We start from the raw sequence: 13,911 nt of genomic DNA on the forward strand, positions 1-13,911 counted from the left end.
TAATCGACAAGACGAGGGATAAATGACAAGGGATATATCTCTTGTCTTTTATCCCTCTATTCCACACTATTCACGGAGCCTGAGGTGAATAATTGTTAATTAAATAGTCTAGATAGATATATAGCCTAGTCAAGTCTTTATTAATACCAAACGACACAAATCGTCGGGAATCCATTTAGGTGGTTCGGCCCACACAGGACAGTAGCCTACAAGACCACACAGAACAAGTCTGACTGGACATACACACAATGCATCACATTAAAACTAGACACGCGTTGATAGATAGATAGACAGATAGGCCTAGATAGATAGATATGTTCCATTATTTGCCTTGCGGAGCCAACCAGTCCTGTGCACGTTGTTACATCTATACTGTTAACTGTTACTTTCAGGATTAAACCTATGAACTTAAATGCGAATTAAATCAATCACTCCGAGACCGTTTCAACCATGTGTGTCTTCTTTACTTGTTAACTCTTCAACTGACGCATAGTCTTCCGGTGCGTCACATCAACACATTCCTGAGTGCAACAAATAATACGTTCCCACATTGCTGCATGGTAATTCAGTACATGACATCCCCCTTTTACTTGGATCAGAACTTAATGTCATCAGAAACCTAAATCAATACCTGTTGTAATTAAAACTCGTAGCTCTGCTATTAATCAACTCATCTCTAGAAAAACTTCACATTGTAACTTATGTAAATGAACCTTTATCTGAAAATGATTTCTTATTCTTATTCTTAGAATTTTCCCATTAACCATTGCATTAACTATTCACCAAGGTATCTATTTAAAACTGCAAACACCTCAGTTAACAAGAACGGTCAACTGTATTTCCATATAAGCAAATTCAGTAACTCATCGCCACTGTATTAAATCGTCACAAAGTCTTTCAGTCTCTCGGGAGGCTTCCTTTGCCTCTGAGGTCTCGAGACAGATGTAGCATGTCCGTCGGGCACAGCTGGCACAGCTGGACCTTCGTGAGAGTTCATGGCCTGCTGTTGCGCTGGGTAGTCTGGTGCGCTTGTGTCTTCCCGTTCGTGCTGGCTTGTGATGTACTTTTTCACGTAGGTTGTGTTCCGGCTGTATTGAGCTCCCTCCGGTGATTCTACAGTCACTTGATTGCCGTGTTTGTGGATTACTGTGTGTGGTGTTTTGTTGAAGTTTGTGCTGACTTTGTCCACCTTTTCTTGTTTTAACAGCACTGTGTCTCCCACAGCCACATCAGAGTGCTCAGCTTTTCTCCGATCGTCTGCGTAAAGTTTGTACTGTCCTTTTTGTTCTCCATCTCGGTCTTGCAGTTCAAAGTCCATGAATGTTGGTGTAATCTCAGGCAGCTTCCCTCTCATCTTTCTGTTGAATAAGAGTTTGGCTGGACTTTTTCCTGTGGTGTTGTGTGCAATTCCCCGATACACTGTGACGTATCGCCTGAGTTCTTTCTGCCATTCCAATCCGGCAGATTGCGCGATTCTGATTCGTTTCATGAGCGAGCTGTTCTGGCGCTCGACTTCGCCGTTTGCTTGGGCCCATTTTGGTGTTGTTTTGAGATGTACAATTCCTTTCACTGCACAGTAATCACGAAACTCGTCAGACTTGAACTGTGGCCCGTTGTCAGATCTTAGTGTCATTGGAAGTCTGTGTCGGCTGAACATGTTCTCGAGGCTGTCGATGACTTTGTCAGTTGTAAGAACTTCATATTCATAATACCTGCTGTAATAGTCCACTGCGACTAGAATCGAATGTTTTGATGGTAAGGGCCCAAGTAAATCAACAGCTAGAGCCTGCCATGGCCCTTCGGGAAGTGTAGTTGGTCTGAGTGGTTCGGGTGCGTCTGGGCGTGACGTGATCTGACACCCGTGGCATGATTTGCAGTATTTCTCCGCCGCCCTATCCATCCCTGGCCACCACACTTTAGTTCTGAGATGCTGTTTTGTGCCCACTATGCCCAAATGTCCTTCATGCGCCAGCGTAAGCGCTCTTGAGCGTAGAGTGCTGGGAAGCACAATGCGCGTCCCCCTCAGAACTATGTATCCTATTACGCACAGTTCAGCTGCAGTAGGTGCATATGGCATACATTTCTCAAAGTGTCCTGTCTTTAAGGCCTCTCTAACCTCGTTCAGCTCCGGGTCGGTTTTTGAGGCTTCTTCCACCTCTCTCGCTGTCAGTGCCCTGGGGGTGGCATTCACCGCAACGAACCGCACATATTCCTCAGCTTCGTATGTGTGTTTTCCCTTGAGGGCTGTTTCCCCCATCAGCCTCGACAGTGAGTCTGCGATGTTTTTCTTGCCAGCCACATGCACCACCTTGAAGTTGTATGGTTGTAGCCGCAAGACCCATCTCTCCACCCGGGCACAGGGTTTTGAGCGCGGGCTGTAGATTGCCTCCAGCGGCTTATGATCAGTCACAAGTTCAAACTGTCGGCCGTACACATAAGGGTGCAACCGTTCACAAGCCCACACAAGAGCTAAGACCTCCTTCTCCGTTTGAGAGTACCTTTTTTCACAGTCACTCAAGCTCCGACTGACGTAGTATATCGGAACCCTCTCGCCTAGTTGACACTGCACAAGCACAGCACCGAGGCCAACAGGGCTAGCATCTGCGATGACTTGTGTAGGTGCGTCTTTGTCGAAGAATGCCAGAGTTCCAGCCTTTGCCAGTGCCCCTTTCAGCTCACTGAACGCTTTTCTCTGTTCTTCGCCGAACACGAACTCTGTGTCCTTTTTGATCAGGCGTCGTAGAGGTTCTGACACCGTTGCAAAGTCTGGAATGAATCTGCTGCTATAGCTCACCAGACCAAGGAAACTTCTCACTTCCGACGCACTTTCAGGCTCTCTGGCTTCAGCTATCGCTCTGACTCTCTCTGCAGTCGGTCCGATGCCCTTGTCTGTCAGCAGTATTCCCATGAAGACCAAACGATCCATGTTGAACTCACACTTGTCTCCATTCAAGGTAAGTCCACACTGTTGTAGTCGCTCCATGACAGCATGCAAACGCTGATGATGTGTCTCTGGATCCGCAGCGTGAACAACGATATCGTCCGAGATGTTTTCGACACCCTCTATTCCAGCGAGTGCCGAGGCGATTTCGTGTTGATATTGCTCGCTGGCCGAAGACACGCCAAAGATCAGCCGCTTGTATCTGTATATTCCGTTGTGTATGGCGAATGTTGTGATCTGACGGGAGGCTGGGGTTAAGGCTGATTTATGCTCAGTTACGTAAGCGTAAGCGCAAGCGCAAGAGGCCCTTGCGCGCCCTTGCGCACCCCTTGCGCGACTTCTCACGTCTTGCGTGCGTCGGGCGATTTTTCTAGACTTGCGTCATTTTTTACGTAAGCTTTTACGCGAGCCGTGCAGCCTGCAAGGCTGTGATTGGTCTGCTGGTCTGGTTACTACTTCCTGTCTGGAGTATCACCCGCAGGCTCATATACAAAATCATTAACGTGAAGTGAAGTTAACTTTGCTGCCAACACATTATTTCGTTTTAAAATGTAGAGAGATATGCACATTTATACAACCCCAATGATCAACAACTTCATCCCCCCTGTTCCTCTGTCTGTTGCCATCATTCACTGTGTATGGGGAGAACACGATCTGGCACATAAACAAACCAACGACTCCCACAGACAAAGACGTCATTCTTGAGGTCGTCTTCAACGAAAAACTTTCCTCCACATATTACTCCACCTACTGTTCTGGCGGTAAATTGCTTGGCAACACGCGCAACACGCGCAACCTAAAAGGGAGCATGAATTGCTTTGAGTAAATTTTGCGCAACAACGTAACACCAACGCTGAAGCATGCAGCCGCCTTAAGTAGTGTGGAATCGCTTCCGCTTCCGCTTTTTAATACTGCGTGTCCGCTTGTAAACACATGTGCGCTTATGAATAAAACATGGCAGCAATCAAGCTGATCGATATTTATTTGACTTTTGTCTGTTATGAATGCGGTCATGTCTCCTTCGCATGGAGCCTCTTTGGGGAAGTCACAAAAGCTTTGTTGTGGTTGATCGAATTGTCTTTATTAAAAGGAAAATCCATTCAATTTTTATAAAACTAAGTGAAATTGTCTGAGAACTTAATTCATGCATCACATTTACAGTACGGTTGATTACTATTATGCAGGGGGAAAAAGACAACGAAAGAGATGATAAACGTGTATTTATTTGGATATATGATCTGATTCATTCATTCATATCTGCCTACAATCTACCAGTGCTTTGAACACATAAGTATATCATATAAAATACAATTATATACGTTCATTAAAAATTACAAACATTGCAAATGATCGGTTGTGCATTAATTTTACAACATTGGATAGTGGCACTATCCCTTCCACCGGCAAACAAATGTTTGTGCGCCACCCTAAGGCGCACAAAAGCCTCCGTTTGCTGGGCTGACCCTAAAAAATAAATAGGTATACATAAATAATGTACTCTTGTGAGCGAGTAAATTGACATTGGTGACAGTGGTGTTTAACACCAGCTACGTCCATGCAAAATATAGCAACCTACCATTAAGTTGCAAAAACGTTTGAAAAGTGGCACAGGCCTTTAGGCTTGATTATTTGCATTAACATGATGAATCTATAAAAAGCAATACGGCACAAAATATTTCTGAAAACTAATATAACTTCACTTCGTTTGAACGTGTACTTCTCTGCCATTTTCAAGAACCCGCCCAGTGAACGCAGAGGATTGTGGGTAGTTTTGGCTCGTCTAGGATGCAGCGATGCATCCTTGAAAAATCTCGGAATTCTCAAAAACGAAGGACCCGAAAAGGGGGCGTATTTTGAGTGTCCTCAACATTGGAACAGTGCTTGTCGGCGTTCGATGACGTAGCGTCCTTAAAAGGGCGGCCGTTGAGCATGCTTCCTTGACATTGGGAAACAGCCCCTGTGTCGCTCTCGTCTCTTTCTGCCAACGACATGCGCGTGGAGCGGGGAGTGACGTAGAGTGACGCAGACTGATAATCCCGCTGTGACTGACTGATGTGACCATAATAACTTTTATACTGAATAGTTGTAGACAAATAACCTTGTGAAGTTACTATATAGTTTAAGGGAAAATGTCCTTTGAAAATCTCACGTATGCATATTTTGGAGGTTTGAAATTCCCTTATGTTAGCACACAAACGTAGTTGAAGGCTTTTATTTTGAAGACGTTGCGAGATACCACACAAACGCTGTTTAGAGTCGTTCAGACTTTAGAGTGACTTGGCTGCAGTATTCTTTATGGCATCATATCGCCAACTTATCTTCAGAACACATCCATTTATTCAGTTACCATGTAAATAATTAAATTAAAAGTAAGTATTAAGTATTTAATTTCAACAATGACTTAGATAACATAATATAGGCTTTATGGATATTATATTATATATGATAATATTGTTATATCAAGAACAAAAAACGTCCCTTCTTTAAGGGCAGTTGCGTCACTTCCGGGATTGGATCAGTAGGTTTGTTATCAACAAGATAATTCAAAGTGGAAATCAAAGGTATGTTGACGGAATGGCCTCATGCTTCGTAAACAGCACATAGTAACAATACCATGTTGGTTGTATTGGTCGTAATGGCTTTAGAGGTTATTACATATTGGTGACCGTGTTGTCGGTCTTATTCTGAGATGCTGCGGGGTCATCTCCGGATAGTGGAGTAGAGCCTCTGGATGTGGTTCGGTTGATGTGGTTCTTTTGATGTGGTTCTACAACCCATTTGCTCAGTTTGTTCCCCCTTATCGCCTACACGTACATCGCTTAAAGATAAATGTCATAATTTAAATGTTATAACCTTAGACCATCAGATGATGACGAACTGTCATTATATCAGGAAGGACGATATATTATATAACATTATTGCATTAAACATTAATCAGGAAGGACGTTACATTATATTACATTATATATACATACATACATACATACATACATACATACATACATACATACATACATACATACATATACATTAAAGCTATAGCTACACTGGGAGACATATGCCTGATGTGATGGTTTATTTTCTGTGGGACACTGCGATACAGAGGCCTGATGCGATGGTTTATTATGGGATCTGTGGGACACTGGGAGACATAGGCCTGATGTGATGGTTTATTATAGGATTTTTGGAACACTGGGATACGTAGGCCTGATGTGATGGTTTATTATCTGTGGGATACAGAGGCCGGATGTGATTGTTTATTCTGGGATCTGTGGCCTGATGTGATGGTTTATTATGGGATCTTTTGCCTGATGTGATGGTTTATTATTGGATTTTAGGCCTTATGTGATGGTTTATTATGGGATATGTGGGGCCAGATTCTAACAAGTAACAAGGTAGGCCGAGTGGTGCAGATGTCATGGTTCAATGGATTGTTTCAGTAAATGTAGGATTCATCAGTAAATTAGCCGAAGTCTAAAAGAAAATCCATTGGTGTGTGTCAAAAACAATGTTCAAGACATCTCTGATAATTTGTGCTCCTATTTGACTGTGACTTGCTTTACTCTAAGAAAAATGTATTGCACCAGTCATGGTCAGTGTAATGACAATAATCTGGCTAGAGAAATAAAAAAGCAAAAACAAAAATATTGAATTATTCTTGGAGTCAATTGTGGAATCTTTTTAGAAGTTCTTTAAATGTCAAATGCTTGGCCTTTGAACTTATTCACGTTACAGCGCCATGTACTGAATATAGGTGTTCATTGAAAGCCACTTGGCTTCTCCTCACCCTATAGCCTGTCCTGAGACTAACAGCCGACCACAGGGGGAATCACATCTTCTGGAGACCTCTTCACTCCTCACCTCGTCTTCACCAAACAGCCACGCTGGAGTAAGAATGAATGAAAGTTTTGACTATATTTCTACAGTATTATTAGGTGTCCTACGAATGACGCAGGAACCCTATTGTTTTTGTTAGCATTATTAGGGGTCCTACGAATGACGTAGGAACCCTATTATTTGTGTTAGTATCATAAGGGGTCCTACGAAATCCGTAGGAACCCTATCGTTTTTACTAGTATTATTAGGGGTCCTAGGAAATCCTTAGGAAACCTATTGTTTTTGTTAGTATTATTATTATTAGGGGTCCTACGAAAAGGAACCCTTTAGTAATCATTAGTTTTATTAAGGGTACTACGAAATCTGTAGGAACCCTATTGTAATTGGTAGTATTATTATCTTCCTGACTTTTTGGCTCCAAAAGCTTTTTGGGCCAGAATAACACATAGGAGGTGCTATAACAAGGCCTGGAAGTTCAGCATTTTCAACGGGCTGCCATTACCACTAGGAAGGTGCAATATGCATGAAATTTGTTATACTTGACCTTTTCGTCATGATTAACAACTTTGAAACTGCAACCCATAAGGTCAGACCATTTGGATAGAGTGTAGTGACCACAACTTGACCAAACACCCACACTCCAACATATTTGCTGCCAGAGATGGTAAAAGCTGAAAAAATTCATAGCAATAAGGCGAAGGACAGCAGAGAAATACATTTTAAAGTCAAATACATGCATATGTAAACACCTCTACAACACATTTGAACAGCTCTAACATTGTGTCCAAAACAGGTTGGCCCAGCTGTCGAATATAATTAAGAGGAGATTACAAAGTATACCAATGCCAAATTTGAAGACTATATCTAAAAAAACGAACAAAAACATTTGTATGAAGTTCTCCTTTCTGAACCGTGGCCTCTCTACAGTTTTATTATTGTTGGGCTGTTCCATAGTCAAGTGACTAGATGTATTCTCATTGTTGTTATGTGTTTCCATTCCATATTAGGCTTATATCCTTACCCCCAAACCTCTTCTTCCAGGTCTTGCTTCTCATAAGCATTCCAATAGAATGAATGAATCTGTGAATGAATATATATATAGATATCTATGTGAATAAATGTCCCTCACACAGGCCCTCTGTGCAAAAGCGCAAGCGGACCGTGAGCAGTGACAGTGGGCAGGTTGTGGTGTTGTCCTCTGCAGGTGAGATACTCAATGAGCTGTATGCACATATATAAGAACTAGCAGACTGAGGATCAGTGTCTGGTACTTACTGAAAGTTGGCTCTTTGGATCTGCTACTATATACAAATGACTTACAATGGAGGCTTTCATCTGTCATGAGATTGATTAGATAGAATAATGAATGATGCATTTGTTCTTATAGTTGGTGGAATATATAACATTGGATTCATATTTTGAATGTATCTTAAATTGTATATGGTAATTTGACCTTGAGCTTCTGTGTTTCTACTGGGCTAGTACAGAAATATTCAGACTAACCGAAGCACCATTCTATGAAGTTTAGTATTTCTTCTGCCCCTCTGTTAAGAGGGACACCAACATCTGGGGGTGGCTCCAAACTAAGCCCTAGACCTTTCATTCCCTCTTGTGTTGCTGCCCAGACCAGGAAGAAGCTGCCATGTTAGAACAGGGAGCCACACAGACGGACCAAGAGAGAGGTCGGACCTTTATGGAGGCCATCAGTGAGAAGTACAGCCCCGAGAACTTCCCCTACCGCCGGGGGCCCGGCATGGGGGTGGTGGTGGTACCGGTGGTCGCCCCCCAGGGCTCCCCTATGAGAGGTAGGGAACAGGGCCTGATCTCAATTTTAATGGGCCCTGGCCCATGTTGTTTGAATATTCTTAATTTCACACTGCCAGTAGGCTTACAAAAGGTGTGCAAAATTACAAATAGTGACAGATTTTTTGAACCGTGGTTGCATTTGAAACCATTGTTCAACCTTTTTATCCTAGTTTGTTTGAGTTTCATTTTCTCATTAAATAGACATAAAGTACAGCAATTGAGATATGTAGCTGAAAAGAAAAAAATCGATTGTTAATTATGTTCCGTAGTGTAGAAATATGACCTGTGAAGTGCACTTTGTATGCTTCTGTCAAGAACCAAACATGGGATCTGAAGTCTGGTCCAGAGGAGGACCCCTTGCGTCTTATAAAATGCCTGTAGGATTGATCATATTTGTGGTGGTTTCATTATTCCCATATTCCACATTTCAGGCACTGTTCTCCTTACTGGTTGTGTTTCTTTTAGTTCTTACCCCATTTATTTTCCCAAATTCCCTTATATCACTGTTAATTTTGCCCAATGGCTTCCATTGCAATGATGATGTTTATTCATCTCTCCTGTTTGTCTTTATCTTTCCTGTCTATAAACACATATGAGCCTGAGTAAATGTGTCCCGTTTCCTGCAGATCGGCTGAACCTGCCCAGTATCCTGGTGTTGAACGGTAGTGGGATCTCCCGGGCTGGGGACCAGGGCGAGATCGCAGCCTTCTGTGCTCACGTCATTGAGCTGGACCTGTCTCATAACACGCTCCAGGACTGGAGGGAGGTAAAGACACACTTAAACCCAACGACACGTTTGACTTTCAATTGAATCAGGTAAGCCCCATTGAGATCACTTACAGGTGAGGCCTGACCAAGTGCAATTTACTCCGTTGAGTTCACTACTACCAGGACTCTCTCAACCCAGTATCTGAGTGCCGCTGCCTTTGCCCCCCCCTACTATCTCGGGTGTGTCTGCAGATCAGTAAGATTGTCTCTAACATCCCCAACTTGGACTTCCTCAACCTGAGCTTCAACCCACTGGCGAGCGTAGCGCTGGGGCCTGTCTGTGGCGAGGCCTTCTGTGGTGTGCGGCGTCTGGTGCTCAACAACACACAGGTGTCCTGGGACACGGTCTTCACCCTCACACGAGACATGCCTGAGTAAGACCTACACAAAAGCGTAACAAAGCGCTCATTGGTGGGCTTCTCGGATTGGTTTTAGGGCATATAAAACAAAAAATCAAACCATGTGAAATGAAATTACACAAAAATATTTGGTTTTGGATAGTAGCTTGTTTGCAGAGCTATGGCTAAAGATTTGTTTATTTTTCATTTATTTTTTATGTTATGTTGATGTAAGTATAGGGTTCTTGTCTTGTTGTTGTCTCTGTATATGGTTTACTTCAAGCCTCCCTCTCTGTAAAATGGATAAGTCCTGTTTCAGTTCAACATGTTTAATATTAGGGGCGTATTTTCCACAACAGGACCTACCCAAAACCGACCCTATGTGGCACAACATACAACCAATTACTGAATTCCTTTCATGCTTTTTACCTCATATTTTCTCTCATTCTCTCAGTATTTGTAAATTCTACTCTAGGGGGCGTCACATCCCATCCTGTTCTAACCTAGTTTCCTCCGCTAGGCTTGAGGAGCTGTTCCTGTGCCGCAACAAGTACGACAGTGTGCTGGCCGCTGCCACGCCCTGCCCTACGCTGCGCCTGTTGCACATCACCGACAACAGTCTCCAGGACTGGGAGGAGGTACGCAAGTTGGGCTCCATCTTCCCCAGCCTGGACACCCTTGTGATGGCCAACAACAACCTGGCATCCATACAGGACAGTGGGGTGGTCCTGGAGGGCCTCTTTCCCAACCTGCGAAGCATCAACCTGCACAACTCAGGTCAGGAGCGATGGAGATTACAGCCCTTTAGTTTGCTGTTGCTTATCCGATGGTTTAGGGAATAACTATTGGTTTGTTGCCAAAGTGTTGGAATTTAAATCATGATAAGCATTTCATTGGATTAGAAAGAAGATGAAATTCCTGATGGTAAGGCTAGGTTTAACTGGATAAGAGATATTCTAGATATATGTTTCTGAGGTAATCAACCCTTCAAACCTGCCCAGAAAATGTTGTGTTGAAATGTGAAGGGTTGAATGAAAAAAGAAGGCCCTTGGCCAGAATTTTGCTGACTCAGTTGCTGTGCAACTGATCACATAGCTGTGCTGCTCTGTGATTGGGGTCCCACTATAATTTCACAGAGGGTTGAGTAATAGTAATTCAATGAGACTAATTTCAATTGACGTAAAATTGACCAATCATTACTTCCCTCAAATTGGGTGGGCCTTGTTTTCGCTGACTTTATGACTAGTTCTGCCTGCTGTGAGGAACATGAATCCAATAAACTTGATACTAGCTTATCAGGCATCATTTGGTTTACTTGACGATGGCAGCCGCCACCAGTAATGTGACTGCTAGTAAGGAGGGCATTGTTTCTAAATTGTTATCAACACCAATTTCTAGGTTAACTTTTAATGAAAGGTTGGAGTAAATAACAGAAAGTCCCACACCAAAGCTAAAATTGGTTCAGAAATCAAAAGCCTTTGAAAAGCATTTCAGCTGCACCAACCACATGCGATACTTGTGGATGTCGCGATCAACCAAGGAGAAAAAGCTTTACTGTTAGTGTTTGATTTGTCTGCTGTCATGCGTTTTGCACCCCGGGCCGTTGTTATGTTCTACTGAACTTCACACACAGCTTGTGTAATGAGTTTTTAGTTCTATTTCATGTAGGCTACGCCGTCTAGGGCTTAGCCTTATGGGCTTGTCCCATGAAAATTCAAACTATGCACCTATCAGCGTGGGCACCGCCCACATTTCCCACGGTATCGTGTCTATATAACGCGGTGTATACCGTCGCTCGTCATCCTCCCTTTTCTTTCAGCACTTGTGCTTATCAGCGAGAAATTGAGAACTACTATTAAGAAGATGAGAACATCAACACGGATCTCCCAAGCCGGTGGCAGCGGCTCGGGCGAGGCCGCGGACAAACGGCACTTTTCAGGGCCACCTGAGAGCGCTCCTGGAGCTAGGTCCTTTTCAGGACTCCTATGCGCCTCCTGTCCCGCCTCCCTGGCACCGGGTGACTGGCATTTGGCGTGCTTTCGGTGCCTCGGCGCCGACCACGCCGCGGCTGCTATGGCGGCCCCCGTCTCCTGTGTCGCCTGCCGGGAGCTGCCTGAAGAGTGGATCCTCTCCAGGCATCTCTTCTTTTCCCCTGCGGTGGAACTGGCTGACGCCATCGACCTGTTCAGGGCTGGCCCTGACGTCGACGATGGCATCATCGACGCCTCCCTGGACGACGTCTTCGGCGACTCGGCGTCCGGTTTTTCCCGCTCTCGGGTTACCAGCGCCACCGTCATGCAACACGACGGTCCGCGTCGGATGACCGATCTCTTCCGGGATATCATGGGTGAGGCGGCGGCCATCAAAGGGATTCCCATGCCGGCCCCGCCTCTCGCCCCCGTATCTGACGATATGCAGGGCGAGTGCTTTCGCACCCCATCTTTTTCCCGGCGGGTTACCCAGTGCCCCTTGTTCCCGCCTTTGCAGCACTTGTTTATTGCTGCAGGTGAGGACCCTTCGACCCTGAAGGCTCCGGTCAGATCCTACACGGATTTCAGCAACGTGGAGGGGTGGGCCGATACTCAGGCGAGGGGGATCCCTCGCCTGGAGCCTCCCCTGGCAGCGCTTCTCTGTCCGGGCGCCGGATGGCTCCCTAACGAAAAGCCGCTGCCCCCCGACCGCCTCCAGAAGCAGATTGTCGGCCTAACGGACAGGGTGTTCGTTTGTGCCTCTCAATCCGCGGCGGCGGTCAACAACATCGCCCTGCTCTCCTCTGCCATGGTCTCCTTGTCGGCTGACAGGGGGGCCTACGGCCCGGAGGAAGCCGCGAGATGGCTGGCGGTTTCCCGCTTTTCCAGCGCCATCCTCCAGCTATGCCAGCCGATAGCCGTTTCGGCCGGCCAGCATATGGCGTGGGCTACCATGATTCAATGGGTCATATGGCTCTCCCACACTGCGGTGCCGGAACAAGAGCGGGCCAGCCTCGTCCAGGGTCCACTAGCGCCGGATGGCCTATTTGGTCCCAGGTTCTCCGAGGTGCTCGCGCACCAGCAGTCAGTCCATGAGAATCGTTCCCGGTTCGGGGCGATTCTCACAGGCTCCTCCCGCCAGCAGGCTGGGAGGAAGCGGGGTCTAGGCCGGTCCCAGCGTTCCAGGGGGCCGCCTCCGACTCCAGCCCCGGTGCAGCAGCAGCAGCAGCCGCAGCCGCCGCGCACGGGGAGAGCAGCAGCGCCACGGACCGGGAAGTTCCGGACGCTTGCTTCTACTTTTTCTTTCCCTATTAAAGAAAAAAGTAAAGACCGTTCGGCCGAACGGCAGTACATGGTACCTAAAGAGCGATATTCCTCAGGCCACCTGCGTCCTACGCTTGTGGTGCGCTCCTCCATATTGCCTCTTTCCCCTTCTCAGCCCGGTGGCTGTAGGGTGGCGGTCGGACGGCGTGTTCACATGGCCTCTGGTTCACCTGCTTCTAAGAAGCGGCGTCCCTTGGAGCCTCGTGGACGGATCAGAGACTCGTTGCACGAGCCCGTGGATACGGCCGCTTGTACCGGTCTCCTGGTTCCCCACATTATAGGTGAGGAGATGGGTCCGCGCGCTGTGGCTACAGCCTGCGGACAGCGCATGCGCACAGGTGCTGCGGCCGGACGGCTCGCTCCCTGTTCAGAGGGCACGAGCGCGACGTCTAGACAGCTCGTTGTTTTTACAGCTGCTAGTTCTGGTACGTCTCCTACGCTCGCTGAGCTTCCTCCCTTTCATGGGAAACCCCCCCTTGGTTCACACGCAGTGTGGAGGCGGTAGGGGCAGAGGAATACGGGTTATTCCTGGACGGTCTTCCTCAGCTGTCGGCTCGCCCTCTCTCCGACCGCTATGCGTGTTGGCAAGAGCGGTGCGTTCTGCCATCGTGGTTGGACACCACGTTGAGATGGGGCCATCCCATACAGTTCAAGCGTCGTCCCCCACCCTTTATGGGGTTGGTGGAGACCACGCTGCGGGACCCGGCTGCGAGCACGGCTCTAGCAGCAGAGGTGGCACGTCTCTTGGTAAAGGGGGCCATCACTGTCGTTCCCCCCTACAAATCTCACCTAGGGTTTTATTCCCGCTACTTCCTGGTTTCCAAGAAGTCAGGGGAAAAGAGACCTATTCTGGATCTTCGCTTGTTCAACAGATTCGCTGCCACGAGGAAGTTCAGAATGCTCACTGTCGGAGCGTTGTTCCGGTGTG

General features: G+C 46.3%; 1 protein-coding gene across 4 annotated transcripts in view; it reads left to right on the top strand.

The window, feature by feature from the left end:
• The first annotated feature begins 4,786 nt into the window (after positions 1-4,786).
• Positions 4,787-13,911, top strand: part of tbcelb (tubulin folding cofactor E-like b) — a 43,076-nt gene continuing 33,951 nt past the window's right edge. Inside the window, exons 1-7 of one of the 4 annotated variants that reach the window (XM_056611070.1) lie at positions 4,789-5,502; positions 6,736-6,830; positions 7,912-7,982; positions 8,404-8,583; positions 9,211-9,350; positions 9,545-9,726; positions 10,211-10,467. In XM_056611070.1, coding sequence (XP_056467045.1) covers positions 8,421-8,583; positions 9,211-9,350; positions 9,545-9,726; positions 10,211-10,467 — 742 coding nt within the window. In that variant the 5' untranslated portion in view covers positions 4,789-5,502; positions 6,736-6,830; positions 7,912-7,982; positions 8,404-8,420. Of the gene's footprint in view, positions 5,503-6,709; positions 7,983-8,403; positions 8,584-9,210; positions 9,351-9,544; positions 9,727-10,210; positions 10,468-13,911 lie in introns of all 4 variants that reach the window. The other 3 variants (XM_056611069.1, XM_056611068.1, XM_056611067.1) reach the window with 3 other exon arrangements.

The sequence above is a fragment of the Gadus chalcogrammus genome, chromosome 16 (genome assembly GCF_026213295.1).
Source record: "Gadus chalcogrammus isolate NIFS_2021 chromosome 16, NIFS_Gcha_1.0, whole genome shotgun sequence".
Classification (NCBI taxonomy): domain Eukaryota; kingdom Metazoa; phylum Chordata; class Actinopteri; order Gadiformes; family Gadidae; genus Gadus; species Gadus chalcogrammus.